General features: G+C 45.3%; 2 protein-coding genes across 3 annotated transcripts in view; both read left to right on the forward strand.

The window, feature by feature from the left end:
* LOC119178553 (Acyl-CoA synthetase long-chain) overlaps positions 1-1,744 on the forward strand; it is a 57,043-nt gene extending 55,299 nt beyond the window's left edge. For both annotated transcript variants that reach the window (XM_037429760.2, XM_037429761.2), the window contains exons 13-14: positions 118-393; positions 819-1,744. In XM_037429760.2, coding sequence (XP_037285657.2) covers positions 118-393; positions 819-997 — 455 coding nt within the window. In that variant the 3' untranslated portion in view covers positions 998-1,744. The remainder of the gene's footprint in view (positions 1-117; positions 394-818) is intronic.
* An 8,206-nt stretch (positions 1,745-9,950) lies between these two features.
* Positions 9,951-14,719, forward strand: LOC142800778 (uncharacterized). Its single transcript, XM_075887500.1, has 2 exons — positions 9,951-10,468; positions 14,498-14,719. The coding sequence occupies exons 1-2, from the start codon at positions 10,082-10,084 to the stop codon at positions 14,585-14,587; spliced, it is 477 nt and encodes a 158-aa protein (XP_075743615.1). The 5' UTR covers positions 9,951-10,081; the 3' UTR covers positions 14,588-14,719.

Genomic DNA, 14,719 nt, shown 5'->3' on the forward strand with positions numbered 1-14,719 from the left:
TCAGTGTCTGTTCGTACTCTCTCGTGATAGCGTGTGGATGCATGCTTGGTATTGTGAGCCATGTAAAAATATACTGATTATTGTGCATTATTTTATTTCTTTTCAATCTTCCTAAAGATCGCAAGAAGGACCTGGTGAAGCTGCAGTTCGGAGAGTACATCTCGTTGGGCAAGGTGGAGACGGAGCTAAAGACCTGCCCTCTCATTGACAACCTCTGTGTGTACGGAAACTCGTTCCACACGTACCTGGTGGCGCTAGTTGCGCCGAACCCCAAGCAATTGCAGATTCTTGCTGACAAGCTTGGCCGTGGCCACCTGACCTTCGACCAGCTCTGCAATGACCCTGTGGTGGTGAATGCGGCTGCCGAGGCCATCATCTCTCATGCCCGCAAAGGTCAGTTTAGCAGTTGTTGTTTGTGGAATATGCGTGCCAATGTGTGCCTCGGAAAGTTTCTTTGCGAAGACGAATATGCGTGCCAATGTGTGCCTCAGAAAGTTCTTTTGCGAAGACAGTACCTTGCTCATAAGGAAGCATAATTTTATGGCTATGTTTCTTATTGGACTTTTAAATTGGCATGCTATCAACATTTGCTGAATTTGGCTTAGTTTGTGTAGCCACGGAAGTTCTCTTATATTTGTGATGTGAGCGATGTCCCAAATGTGCTGCTGGTCATGCTTCAACTACGTTGAATTGTGGCATGTGCTGATTATGGAAATTTGATAAATTAGAAGTGAAATTGCCTGGCAAAGCAGTGAAGCGTAATGGCCAAGGCCTCCACAAAATAGACAATAAAATATTTCTCTTTGTTCACCTTGCAGCCAACCTGCAGAAGATGGAGATTCCAACCAAGCTGAAGCTGTGCCGCGAGGACTGGCAGCCAGACACCGGGCTCGTCACTGCTGCCTACAAGATCCGCCGGAAGAAGATCCAGCAGTTCTACCAGAACGACATCGACGAGCTCTACGACACATCGATGCGGGCCTCTAAGTCCACGTGAAGCCGCTGCACTCACCGCCGGCAAAGAGCGAAGAGAAGCCGCCGCGCATCACCGCAACCCACTTCCATCGAGTGTCGTCGTTCGTCGTCGTCGTTTCCACTTGCACAAGAGCTGCGCGCGCACACCCCCGCGACCGTTTTGTCGGAACTCTACCGCGACTGCGCGTGTTGTGTACATAGGACTGTGTTGTACAGAAGAGACACATCTCTCCGCCCCCTCCCATGAGACCCCCTCCTCCTGCCTCATTCCGATGTGCAAGTGAGGGAACTGTGATAGCTGCCATTTCGTGTGGCAATGTCGGGAACTGTGGTAGGGAGGATCTGCTTTAGGATAAGTAAGCGCGCAAGCTTTGTGCAATGAGCACAATGTCACTGTAGTTAGACCTGCTGTAAAAATACCAGTGGGTTGACAACAGAATGTCGTGAACCCGTTTGTACCATTACAGTAGGTTGCGCAGAGTGACCCAGCAAACTACTGTCAATGTAAGTAGACTCTGTCCGAAGAATAAGCTGCTGGGACAGTTTTGCTTGTACACTTGAGCCTTGTTCCTTTACAACAATTCTTTTTTTAACCTTTCAATCAAGTCTTTTGTGCGCACAATTTTTTTTAGTTCCCTCCGCATTCACAGTGTGCAGTTTTTTCTTTGTTGGGCAGTCATGTGTTCAGTTTTGGGAGGGCGAGCTCTTTGCATCCTGTGTTAATTTATTATGCATAAATAATAAAGATAACGAGGATGTTTTTTTCGCATTTATTGCAAGCAGCAGTGTTCCCTGGTGTCTGACTATTGGAGGGGAGTGTTTTTAAATACCTACCTAATGGAGTAAAGGCCAATTTTTTTGTTTGTTTGTTTGAAAGGACAGTTTTAGTGTTCCTTGTAAATAGTGAGAGAACTTTGTGCTGCTCTTCTTTATTTATGACATTCGCTTGTATGCCGTTGACTTGTTCAGAAAATGGGGGACCATGTTGTGTGTTCTTTCAACCTGCGTGTATCCTCTCTTCCTTCTCTCTCCTCCACATCTTGTCTGTCTCTTCAAATGTGTTCGACTCTTTATGAGCTTGCAAGTTGCTCCAACTAATATTATTGTGCCTTTCATTTCCAAGGCCCCCAAAGAGAAAACAATAAATCTACAAGCGTTGAACTCGTGCATTGGACCTCTTTATTTTTAAAGCACTTTGTGCAGGTGCTGTTTCAGCGTTAAGTTGGACCAAACTACCCTTCGAATGTCGCGGTGTAGTCAACGTACTTAAGGCAACATTGTTCGCACAACTGCTTAGTTTAAGCAAAAATGTTATTTGAGTCCTTGCCTAATGATTTGCTTGATATCCAGTTCCACAGAGCTAAGACGGACAGACAAAGAACTTTATTGGGTCCTGAGAAACGCTGCTCCTTTAGAGCAACGTCGCGGGCCGCTCCCACGAAGTAACGGGGAAGCCTAGCCCCACCACCGCGTCGTGGGCTCTCTGGACAGCCCGTAGTTGTGGTAGCAACTCTGAACTTTTTAAGGCAGAGTCCCAATCTTCTTCTGTGAGCAGACTTGGGCCCCGTAACGAGGGGCACTGCCAGAGCATATGTGCTAAGTCGCTAACCTCGCCACAATCGGGACAGGTAGAGTCAAAAGCCTCTGAGGAGACTATGCTGAGGGAAAATAGACTTGGATAGGACCTGGTCTGGAGCATTCTAAACGGGATGGCTTGAGGTCTAGACAACTTGTTGTGTGGTGGAGCAAATGACCGCCTACTCAACTGGTAGTGTTTAGCCACTTCACTGAATGTAAGTAAAGCACCCCGGAACATCTCGCTGCCAACCTGCGGACCTACGTCCTCCCCAGCGCGGAGGGTCAGTGCGCGCGCCCGGGAGTGAGCAGTGTCATTCAGGTTTACTTGAGAGTCCAGTAGGGGTTCGAGATGTGCAGGAAACCAGGTAATGGTACTATGTGGAGAAAGTGTCCTATTTTCAAGTAGTTTAAATACTTCAGCACAGACGGAACCACAGGCGAAAGCCTTGACCGCTGACCTTGAGTCGGTGAAGATTTGCAATCTACTGTCATCCAAAAGGGCAGAGGCTACAGCCAACTGTTTGGCTCTCGAGGGAGTAGAGTCCCTAACTGACGCATCATTGATAATAGAGCCCATATGATTGACTGAAATAACAGAAAACCTAGCTGAGTGACCGTACTGAGCGGCATCAACAAAACAAACTGAATGAGGATCGTTCCTGATGTTCTTCAGAAGTGTGATGGCCCTAGCCCGGCGCCTTCCTACGTTGTGCTGAGGATGGACGTTTCGCGGAAACGGGGGAGACCTGGATGGCAGTACGCTGTTCACCTGGTAGTTGAAGACGGTGATCCTCTACAAGCGTCGGACTGAGGCCTAGGACGGACAGAATCTTCCTACCAGCCGGCGTAGACAGGCGCATTAGCTGTGCAGTCTCTTGGGCTTCAATGATCTCATATAGGGTGTTATGAACTCCTAGCTGCATAAGCCGTTCAGTGCTTGTTCGCACGGGGATGCCCAACACCCTCTTTACGCTTTTTCTGATCAGAGTTTCCAGCTTCTTCTTTTCGAATCCATACCAAGAGTGCGTGGCAGCAAGGTATGTTATGTGGCTCATGAGGAATGCATGAAAGAGCCTAAGTAGATTGTCTTCTCTGAGTCCCCCCCCTTCTGTTCGAAACCCTAATAATCAACCTGATCATACTCTCGGTCTTGGTTGAAATCTTAGCGATGGTTTGTCCGTTGTACCCTTGCGACTCTATGATCATGCCCAGCACTCTAATAGCGTCCACTCTCGGAACAGGGGCGCCACTTCCGGTGTGAAGTACAATGTCTACCTCTGATAAAGGCTTCCAGTTTTTTTGGCCTTGCTCCTTTTCTATTAAGCCTGTATAGAAGCAGCTCCAATTTACTCGAGGAGCACCTCAGCCCTGTGCCAGCAAGGAAGAGCTCTGTCTGATCGATGGCTTCCTGGAGTGCAGTCTCGACTACCACTTCGCTACCTCCGGGACACCAGATGGTAATATCATCAGCGTAAAGCGTTTGGCTGATGCCCTTCACGTTAGATAGCAGTGTAGACAACTTGCATATAGCGATGTTAAAGAGAAGCGGAGATATCACAGCTCCTTGCGGCCTGCCTTTAGGGCCCAGTGCTATGGGAGAAAACTTGAGGTCTCCGATATTGAGCGTGACCTTCCTGGATTCGAGAAAGGAGCTGACGTATCTGTGGAAGGCTTCGCCTAATTCAAGGTCTGAAATGGAGTTAAAAATGTGCGGGTGAGAGATGTTGTCAAACGCTTTTTCCAAGTAAAGACCCAGGATGCCTCTTACGTCCCTTGTGTTCACGTCTATGATTTGATGTTTGAGCTGCTTTATTGTGTCCTGTGCGGACAAAGACTAACGAAACCCAACCATGTTGTAAGGAAAAAGATCTTTCTTCTCGATGTACTTAGAGACACGGTTGTAAATGACGTGCTCTGCCACCTTGCCGACACATGACGTTGGAGATATAGGCCTTAGATTGCCTAAACCTGGAGGTCGCCCCGACTTGGGAAATGCCCCTTCGTCCGTCTCCATAAAGAGCGTGAGATGTGTAACCCGGCAGAATGACAGAATCCGAAAGCGTCTCCTGAAGCAAAATGACGTGCGGCTTTTATGAGTGAGAACGAATGAACTGCCGAAGAACTGCCTTCTTGCGGGTAAACCCCCAGCAGTTCCACTGCCAAATCCTGAACTCTTTAGGCGGACGCGCCATGGTTAGACTCGAAAGATAAGGGCCTGCGTTCAAGCGCGTTAACTTTAGCGTCCAACGCACAGAAGTTAGCGTCCAACGTATTGACCTTGGCATCCAGTGCGCTGAACTTGTCCGCCAAGGTGTCGACCATACCATGAACCAATGCGACTGTTTGGCTAAGCGACTGGAACATGTCTCTGATCTCTGTTTTAAAACTAAGCAGTTCCTCATCAAACGCGGGCCTCGTCAAAGTCCTCTTTCTGGCTGGACGAACAGTACACTGCACTTTCATGGGTGTTTCGACGGGCGTCTCCGCGGGTTTTTCTACGGGCGTTTCCATGGCCGTTTCCATAGGTGTTTCCACGGGCGTTTCCATAGTCGTTTCAACAGGAGTTTCGAGTCTAGTGACCTGAGGAGGTTGTGGAGCCTCACTCTTAGCGTTATTAGCATTCTTAAGTGCCTGTTTCTGGGACCCTGTTTACCTGTTTCTGGGATCCTGTTTACCTGTTACCTGTTTCTGGGATCCTTTTACGCGGTCAGCCTCCTCGGTCACTGTGGCTGCAAGATCCTGAATGCTGACGGCCGGGCCCCGTGATCGGCAACAGCTCCGGGACTGGGAACGGCTTGTGGATCGGGGACCGCTCCTGTATCGGGAGCGCCTCCTTGAGCTCCTGGACTGGGATCTGGACTTGTTGGCTGGTTCGGACAGGTGATGTATCGGTGGGAAGTCCTTGTCAAAGCCGCGTCTCTCTCTTCTGCGCTGTCTCACGATGCAAGGTATCTCGAATCTTTGTGTACAGGTTCTGTCGGCCGTTGGATGAGGCCCTCCACAGAAGGCGCACTTCGGTGAGCAAACGTGCTGGTCGCCAGGGGAGGTCATTTCGCAACCTCGACAGATAACATTTCCTGGAGTGGGGCACACGTCGGCTCTGTGGCCGAGTCTACCACAGGTATAGCAGACATCCGTCTGCCGTCGGTAGAGGGTGCACTTGATTATGCTGGGACTACACATAAAGTAATTTGGGACTCGAAGTCCTTCGAAGAGGATAACGACTGTGGTAGAGTTCTTGATTCGCCGCACTTGGAGAACAGTGGGATTCCTCGGCTGAATAAGAAGTCTTCTGAGTTCTTCGTCGTCAATTTCCATATTGATGTTTCTGATGATGCCCTTGCATGTGTTGTCGGGCGCAGCAATGCAAGAGCAAACCTCGTGTCTTGCGTTATTAACGGTGATGGCCTCTAGACTTGCATATGCCTTGGCGTTGGCTTGCAATGGCGTATTAATCAAAACAATGTTCTGCATAGCGTTAGGACAAATGATGTCTTCTGTAATATCCGCAGCGGAGAGATGCGCCGCTGTCGTGAGGGCTTGAGAAATCCGGACGTTACTGATATTCTTAACATTCAGTCCTCCCCGAGGCCTAACAATGATTCGAAAATGCTCCCTTGGTAGATGAGGCAGCCTTGACGCGTTAGCGAGGCGTTTCTTCACGTTGGCGGGAGATTGGGTGCCAGCGTTCTTGCCGTATGGTGGGCCTTGAACTTCAGCGCCCGCCACGGGTGCCTTAGTTGACTTACGCTTAGAAAGCGCCGTTGTACATCCGTAACACTGGAATTCTTCTGGAGAAATGTCCTCTCCTTGCACAGTGACTTGCATAGCCATCTTGATAGCTCAAACGCGCTAAGCCCAGCGTTAGGCTTAGCTCAGCCTAACCCTAGGCCTACAACCCACGTCGTGGTCGAGCAAGAAAGTCCTTCAAAATTCGGTAAAAGATCAACCCACCGTGACAAAATTGTTTCCAAGTGGTCCTCAAGACTTCAGGCATCGACTGGAGCAAAGGGCATCAAACACATAGCTAACACTCACAGAAAAAAAGGTGAACAAGCAGGAGCCGATGTTTAGACGGATGGATGGATGGATGGATGTATATGGCTGTACCCTTCAGATCGCACGGTGGCTAGCGCCACCAAGCCGTAATACTTAATGAACCAAAAACTAGATTTATTTTTTTTCCTTAAAAAGTGAGGTTGAGGATTCGTGCTTTGCAGAGAAACGTTTAATTTTCACTCGTGCCTTGACTTTAGCCACCAATCAGATAACCTCTTTCTAGTTAATTCTACCCGCTTAAAGTCTATTTTGCCCTCCTTGTCCCAAACCCCAGTGCTTTGAAAAACTCTGCGCCATTATCCTGAACTATAGGGTGAAGTCCATTACAGAACATTATCAAGTGTTCGGCACTTTCCTCTTCTTCTCCACACGCACTGCATACCGTGTCTACTCCTTCGTATTTGGCCCGATTTGTCTTGGTTCGTATAACTCCCGTCCTGGCCTCAAACAGTAGAGAACTACCCCGAGTATTATCATAGATCCTTTCCTTGGCAATTTCCTGCTTAAAAGTTTGATATATCTCTAGTGCGGACTTCGTAATCATGCCAATTCTTTACATATCGATCTCAGCTTCCTTCACCTTCTTCTTAACCGATAATTCTTGTTGGTTTGGCCCCCTGCTGTTTTCTAAGTATTTACCAATCAATTTTCTGGTTCGCTTCCTCCATTTTGTATTGGCATTCTTCATGTACAAGTAGCTGAACACCTTCCTAGCCCAGCGCTCCTCCCCCATTTTCCTCAATCGCTTCTCAAAATTTATCTTGCTGCTAGCTTCCCTGCCCTCAAATGATGTCAATCCCATATCACCTTGTACTCCCTGATTTGGTGTATTTCCGTGATCTCCTAAGGCAAGCCTACCTATTCCACGTTGCTTATTTCTAATCTTGCTTGAACTTCTGATCTCATGCACAAGACCGCATTGCCGAACGTCAGACCAGGAACCATGACCCCATTTCATATTCCTCTCACAACATCATACCAATTGCAATTCCACAGTGCCCTGTTCTTCATTGCCGCTGCATTCCTATTACTTTTAGTCGTCACATATATTTCACGTTCCCTTAGGTGCTCGGCCCCATTGATTATCCATACGCCCAGATATTTGCATTTATCTGTTATCTCTAGTGGGACCTCCTGTATTCTAAGCTCACTACCTACATTGTCATTAAAGATCATTACTGCTGATTTTTCCTTACTGAATCTGGAATCTAACCTATCTCCCTCATTACCGCATAAGTCCACCAATCTCTGCAAATCTTCCTGTTTGTCGGCCATTAGCACTATATCATCTGCGTACATCAATGCTGGTAGTGCCTGTTCAATGAGTTTTCTTTGTTTGACGAAAGAGAGGTTGAATCCCAGTCCACTTCCCTCTAATTTGGCCCCTAATCCTTGTAGGTACATCATGAATAATAAGGGTGACAGAGGACACCCCTGCCTAAGCCCCCCCCGTTTTACCTCTGCAGGCTTGGATACCTGTTGTTCCCACTTTATAACTATCTTGTTACCTTTATATATATATCCTTTAAAACATTAGTGACTACATCTTCCAAGCCCAGTGTGTCCAGCATTCCCCACAATTCCTCATGAACCACGCTATTGTATGCTCCCTTGATATCCAAAAATGCTAGCCACAGGAGCCTGTGTTTCTTTTCTGCTATTTCGATGCACTGCGTCAGTGAGAACAGATTCTCTTCCAACCTCCTGTGTTTCCGAAACCCATTCTGTAGTTCCGCCAGCACCCCTTCATCCTCTATCCATGCCTGCAGTCTTTATAATCTGCATCGCCAGCCTGTAGACCACTGATGTCATTGTTATAGGATGGTAGTTGTTTATGTCAGCTTTGTCCGCCTTTCCTTTATAGATCATGCTCATCCTGCTAAGTTTCCATCCATCAGGAATTTCTCCATTGATTATTATTATTTTGCTCACTGCCTCTCTCAAAGCCTGCTTAGACTTCGGACCTAATGTTTTTATCAGCATAATTGGAATGCCATCTGGGCCTTTTGATGTACTACTAGGAACCCTTTTCTCACCCCTTTCCCACTCTCGTTGTGAAAATGGAGCTACTGCTCCACTTGATTCATCCTTGTCCATCGTGGTACATAAAGCATTTCTTTTTTTTCTGTCCCCCTTTTTCGTATATAGTCAATAGCTTCGTCGTCTTCTAGCCTAGCACTTTGAGCTGTAGTTATAAACCTCTGCTCTAGGCTCGTCTCATTTCTTAGGGAGTTTAGATGATTCCGAAATTTCGCAGCTGCCTTTCTTTCTTTTTTATGTACTTCTGCCAGCCACTGAGCCCCCTTTCTTCTAATCTTTTCATTGATCAGAAGGGACGCATACCTTCTACAGCTTAGAAAGTTTCCCATTTTCTTTCAACATCAATGGTCGGTTCACCCCGCTGCTTAGCATGTCTGTGTTCCCTAGAGCCTTTCTGACGTTTTGCTATGGCTCTCTTAACTTCCTCATCCCACCAACTTTTTGGTTTGTGTCTTCTTTTTCGGGGTGACTTGTAACGTGCCCTAGCAAGCTCTAGCTCAAACAGTCTAATTAGATTCGTGTATGTCCACACTGTTTTATTATCCTCAGTGATTACTTTCTCAATTTGTTTAGTGGCTATTTCAATTTGCCTTTCTGCATAAAAATTTGCCGGTAGTTGCTCATGTTGTCTCCTTCCCACTTTCACTGCTCTCTCAAAACTTAGCTTGATACGTTTGTGATCACTACCCAAACTTCTGGAGCCACCTTTATCTATGTGCAGTCCCCTGAGCTTATCATACGTCCTATGTGACAGCAGTGCGTAATCTATCGTCGACTGCAGCCTTCCTACCTCCCGTGTTATTTGCCCTTCACACTTCTCGGTACTGTTGCAAATGATCAAATCGAGCCTTTCACACATATCCATGATCATTTTGCCTGTCGGGTCGGTATACCCTTCTATATCTTCTATGTGTGCATTCATATCTCCTAGTATAATTATCTCGCTCTCTCTTCCTAACTTATGAATGTCCTTTGATATACACTCCACCATCGCCTGGTTTTCCTCTCTGGCCTTTGCTCCCGTCCACAAGTACACGAAACCGAGGAGTGTCATTTGCCCTGCCACTTTCCCTTTTAGCCATAAATGTTCCTTGCACTCCTGCTTGACCCTTTGCCAGTCTGTACTTTTATGAATGAATGCCCCAATACCAGCCCCCTTTCTGCTGCCTTCTGTTCTATCACATTATTCCCACACGTAGTCCGTATTGTTCGGAGGTTGTTCCATGTCCCTGAGATGTGTTTCTACAAAACTGTATACCATCATGCGGTAGACGACCGCATGAATCGGCGCTCCCTAGCGTCCACAGAGCTAAGATGTGCCAGTATATTTAACATGCTCTTAAAATGCATATACAGTAAAACCTCGTTAATACGAAGTCACTGTAACCGTGAGAAATATGAATTTAGCGGGTTTTCGAATTAACAGAACATGAGTGGACACGGTGGCATCGCCGTGACAATGACGCCTGACGTACCGCTGTTCATGCAGGTCCTTTGCGCGTGCCTACGCTTCATAACCGGAGGCGCCGCGGAATCTTTTCAAACTGGAAGCGACGAGCTTCGCTACGATGCCGGCCTGCCGCCATCCTTCTGTGTGGGCGGTGATCCCTTCCGGCTTCATGAGGGTGTCTGCAATCAGCAGCTTGGTCACATCGACGATCATTTCGGACAGCCACCCGGGAGCACGATGACGTCAACACGCATGCCCACAAGGGTCCGCCTGTTTGCTTTAAATCTGGGACCATCGCCTACCTGCTTCAGTGGACACGGTGGCATCGCCGTGACAATGACGCCTGACGTACCGCTGTTCATGCAGGTTGGTGACCGGAAGGATAGCTTCCGTAGCGATTCCATAGCTCTTATAGTGCTGCCGTGTCCACAAGTTTTGGCTGACTGTGTATGTGACTGTTTTTCTATTGTGGGTCTGTTGTTGAGTCTTTCTGGCGATGTCGAGCTGAATCCGGGGCCTATAACGGACGCCGTATGCAAAGAAATGCTCCAGAATCAAAAAGAAATTTTGTCTAAACTAACAGCGGTTCAAGAAAAGCAAAATTCGTTTGAAACTAGAATTCTAGACATGCAAAATCGGCTTCTTGTTATTGAGACTAAGGTGCAAAGCTTAGATGAGACTCGCAGCAGGCTCGCAACTCTTGAAACAATTGTGGCTGAATGTCGTGACAAATCATCTAGTCTGCTTGATCAGGTGGACGATTTGGAAAATCGTTCGAGAAGAAACAACCTTATCATAAGGGGAGTAGCAGAAGATGAGAATGAAAAAGAAGAAACTCTACTAAAAAAAGTAAACGAAGAAATCTTTAGCTCTACCCTAAAGGTAAACATAACGTCTATTGAGAGAATTCATAGGATAGGAAAAAAAAATTCTGGCAAAACTCGCCCCGTCATCCTTAGGCTGGCAGACTATAGGGATAAAATGAAAGTCTTGCAGAGGTGCTCAAGACTGAAGGATACGGGTTACAGTATCAGCGAGGACTTCTCGAAAAGAGTACAGGGAATAAGAAAAAAACTTTGGGACTCTGCTATCGAAGAAAGAAAGGCAGGAAAGAAGGTAAAACTTGTTTTTGATAAGCTGAAGGTAAACAATACTCTTTACTGCTGGAATGAAGCGCGTGCCGAAAGAAGCAAGCTTGGAAATGATGATGCAACACGTGATAAGTGACAGGCACAGGGACAGAAAGATAATTTTAAAATAATCAATTTAAATGCCCGAAGTGTATCAAATAAATCACATATGCTTGAAGCCTTGGTTATCGATCACGAACCTGATATTATTTTAATTACGGAAACATGGTTGCACGAAATTATACCTGATACTGAAATCGCTCCACCCGGTTACTCAATGGTTCGGAGGGATCGTGATGGAAGAGGGGGTGGAGTTGCTTTCTTAGTCAAGAAAGGCGTTAATTATAGTTCCCTGGACGCAGCAGATGGTATTGAGGCCGTATGGATTAAAACAAAACTAAATAATCGCACCGTGTTTATAGGTGGGGTCTACAGACCTCCAAATTCCCCTGTTGAGTACATTTTGCAACTAAGAAGATTCATGGACAGCCACTTTAGAGAAAAAGACAATATCATCTTACTAGGTGATTTCAATCTTCCGGCTATTGATTGGCATTCGCATGTGGCCGTCGACTCACATGATGCTTCTTGTGACTTATTTCTCGACTTAATATTCTCTTTCAATTTACATCAGGTTGTAAATGAGTTCACTAGAGTATGTGCAACACGGTCCTCTGTACTTGATTTAATTTTATTATCCAACGCTTTGACTTCATATGTGAATGATTGCCTTGTTGAAGAGGGTTTATCAGACCACAAGATGATTATACTGTCCATGAGCATGTCGTCGTGCACCTCACAGCAGAAATCGGGCATCACTTATCCGAACTTTCAAGCTGCCGATGATGTTAGTGTTTTGGATTTTCTTGAAAGGTCGTTTTGTAACTTCACTGCTATTTATGAATCAAATGGTAGCTCTAACTGCTTGTGGGAATATTTTCATAATATAACAATGGAATGCATTAGGCGGTTTATTCCTAAAAGTTTTAAAAAGTGTAAAAGAAATAACCCTTGGATCACGAGAGATATAATTCATGTCAAACGGAGGATTAAAAGGAAGAGAAAAGCTTGTTCTCGTGATCCAAGTGCCCAGAACAAGACTGCACTTCATAACATGAGGCTTGATCTAAATCGTCTTGTCAAGGAATCTAAGGAAAGATTTTTTAATGTAACATTGAAAAAATTTCTGTACGAAGCACCTAGCAAATTCTGGAGGTATGTAAACCCGTCCGAGCAACAGAATACACCGGTCGATGAAAAAATTGCCCTTGAACGCGTGGAAAATTTCAATTCTTTTTTTTCTTCTGTTTTCACCGAAGATGATGGTACCCTTCCGTCCCTTTCTGACGCTTCCAATCGCCCTCCGGTATCCGACCCGTTAATCAACGAAGAAGGAGTATTAAACCTTCTTCTACACATTGACATTAAGAAATCCGCTGGTCCAGACGGCATTCCGAACGAGTTTCTATATAGATATGCTCAATGGGTCGCAAAGTATCTTACTATAATCTTTCAAACTTCAATTAATCAAGCCTCATTTCCTGTAGCCTGGAAAGAAGCTAAAATAATACCAGTTCACAAAAGTGGGAACACTTCAGAAGTGGGTAACTACAGGCCTATCTCTCTTACGAGTACCTGCTCCAAACTGCTTGAGCATATACTGTGTAAGCATCTCTCTAATTATTTAGACACTCACAATTTATTATCACCTGTGCAACACGGCTTTCGAAGGGGATTATCTACAGTAACGCAGCTTGTTGTTACAGTTCACGATTTTGCGCAGGCAATTAATCGACGGGAACAGATTGATCTAATATTCTTAGATTTCGCCAAAGCCTTCGATAAGGTCTCGCATCCCAAACTCTTACTAAAAGTAAATGAAATATTCAGAAACTCAAATATTACTCAGTGGTTCATTTCTTACCTCCATTCTCGTACACAGTACGTAGAAATAAATAAAATTAAATCGAAGTCCAGACCCGTTATATCCGGTGTGCCTCAAGGCAGTGTTCTGGGGCCTCTTTTATTTCTTATTTTTATAAATGACCTGCCCTCAGATTTGTCTGTTCCCGTGAGATTGTTTGCAGATGACTGCGTTATATATAACAAGATCACATCCCTGAGAGACCAGGTAGACCTGAACAACAACTTAAACAAAATTTTACTATGGTGTAATGAATGGCAGATGGTTCTAAACCCCGTAAAATCAGTTTGCATGAGCATAACAAGAAAAAAGGTACCTCTCAAATATAATTACAATATTGGTTCCCACGATCTAAAAAGGGTAACAGAATATAAATATTTAGGGCTAATATTCACTCCAGATTTGAGGTGGAATACTCACGTAGACGTCACCTGTAGAAAGGCAAACAAAACTCTATGGGGTCTGAGGCGCAGGTTACACGACGCAACACCCGAAGTAAAAAGTCTTGCGTACAAAATGCTAGTACGCCCAATAATTGAATATTGTAAAATAGTATGGGACCCTCATACCACCACTAACCTACATAAACTGGAGAAAGTTCAAAGAATGGCTGCCAGGTTTATATTCAATAAATATCAACGTATGCACTCTGCTTCCGATCTTTGCAACCGTGCAAACCTACAAGCCTTAGAACTTAGAACTAAGTATGACCGTTTGAAATTCCTATTCCTCATTATTCGTAGTCAGGTTAAAATCAACTCATTAGATTTCTTTGAAATTTCTCCAGATCCGCGCTCTAGACACAAACACACTTTATATATACAGCCACCAGCCACCCGAAACGACGCATTTAAATACAGCTTCTTTCCGAGGGCAATTAAAGAATGGAATGAACTACCAAACAAAGTCGCGATGTCTTCCTCTATCACGGCGTTTTCTGCAGCTTTAGAATCGCTTATTTTCTCCGAAATAGATGCGTCATAATTCACGATGTCAATGTATATTGCCTCTCGCTTTGTTAATTGTTGTTTTCTATGCGCAGAATGCAAGTGCACATGCCTGTGTTTCACTTTGTCTTTTAGTGTAAATACCTGTGTTCGCTGTATGTCTCTATTTTGTAACGTATTTCATGACCATTTCTTTCATTTGTTTTCCACTCCTGTAAAAACCCCAGCTGGGGTTGACAGTATTAATAAACAAACAAACAAACAAACAAACAAACATACGAAATGTGGAATGCAAGGAACTTGAAATTATTCAAATTGATTGTGGCTGGTCATTTGCTGTGCCGGCTAGTTTCTGGTTCTAAGGGTGATGTTTTCTATCAATACCTGGTTGCAGTTTTGCCGCAAACAAGGGGGAATTTCGGGCCTAACTGCTGGCTCTGAAAAAAAAAAAAAACCCATGGCCAACTACAATTCGCACTTGTGAAAAACAAGACATCTTCACTGCAACGCAGTGGTGAAACGTGGGCAACATGTCGCCTGCTCCTCGCTGCGTCAGCACGTCATGATGTGACCATTCGTCCATTTTTTCTTGTAAAATAAAGAATTTATCAATGAA

The sequence above is a fragment of the Rhipicephalus microplus genome, chromosome 1, assembly GCF_043290135.1.
Source record: "Rhipicephalus microplus isolate Deutch F79 chromosome 1, USDA_Rmic, whole genome shotgun sequence".
Lineage (NCBI taxonomy): Eukaryota > Metazoa > Arthropoda > Arachnida > Ixodida > Ixodidae > Rhipicephalus > Rhipicephalus microplus.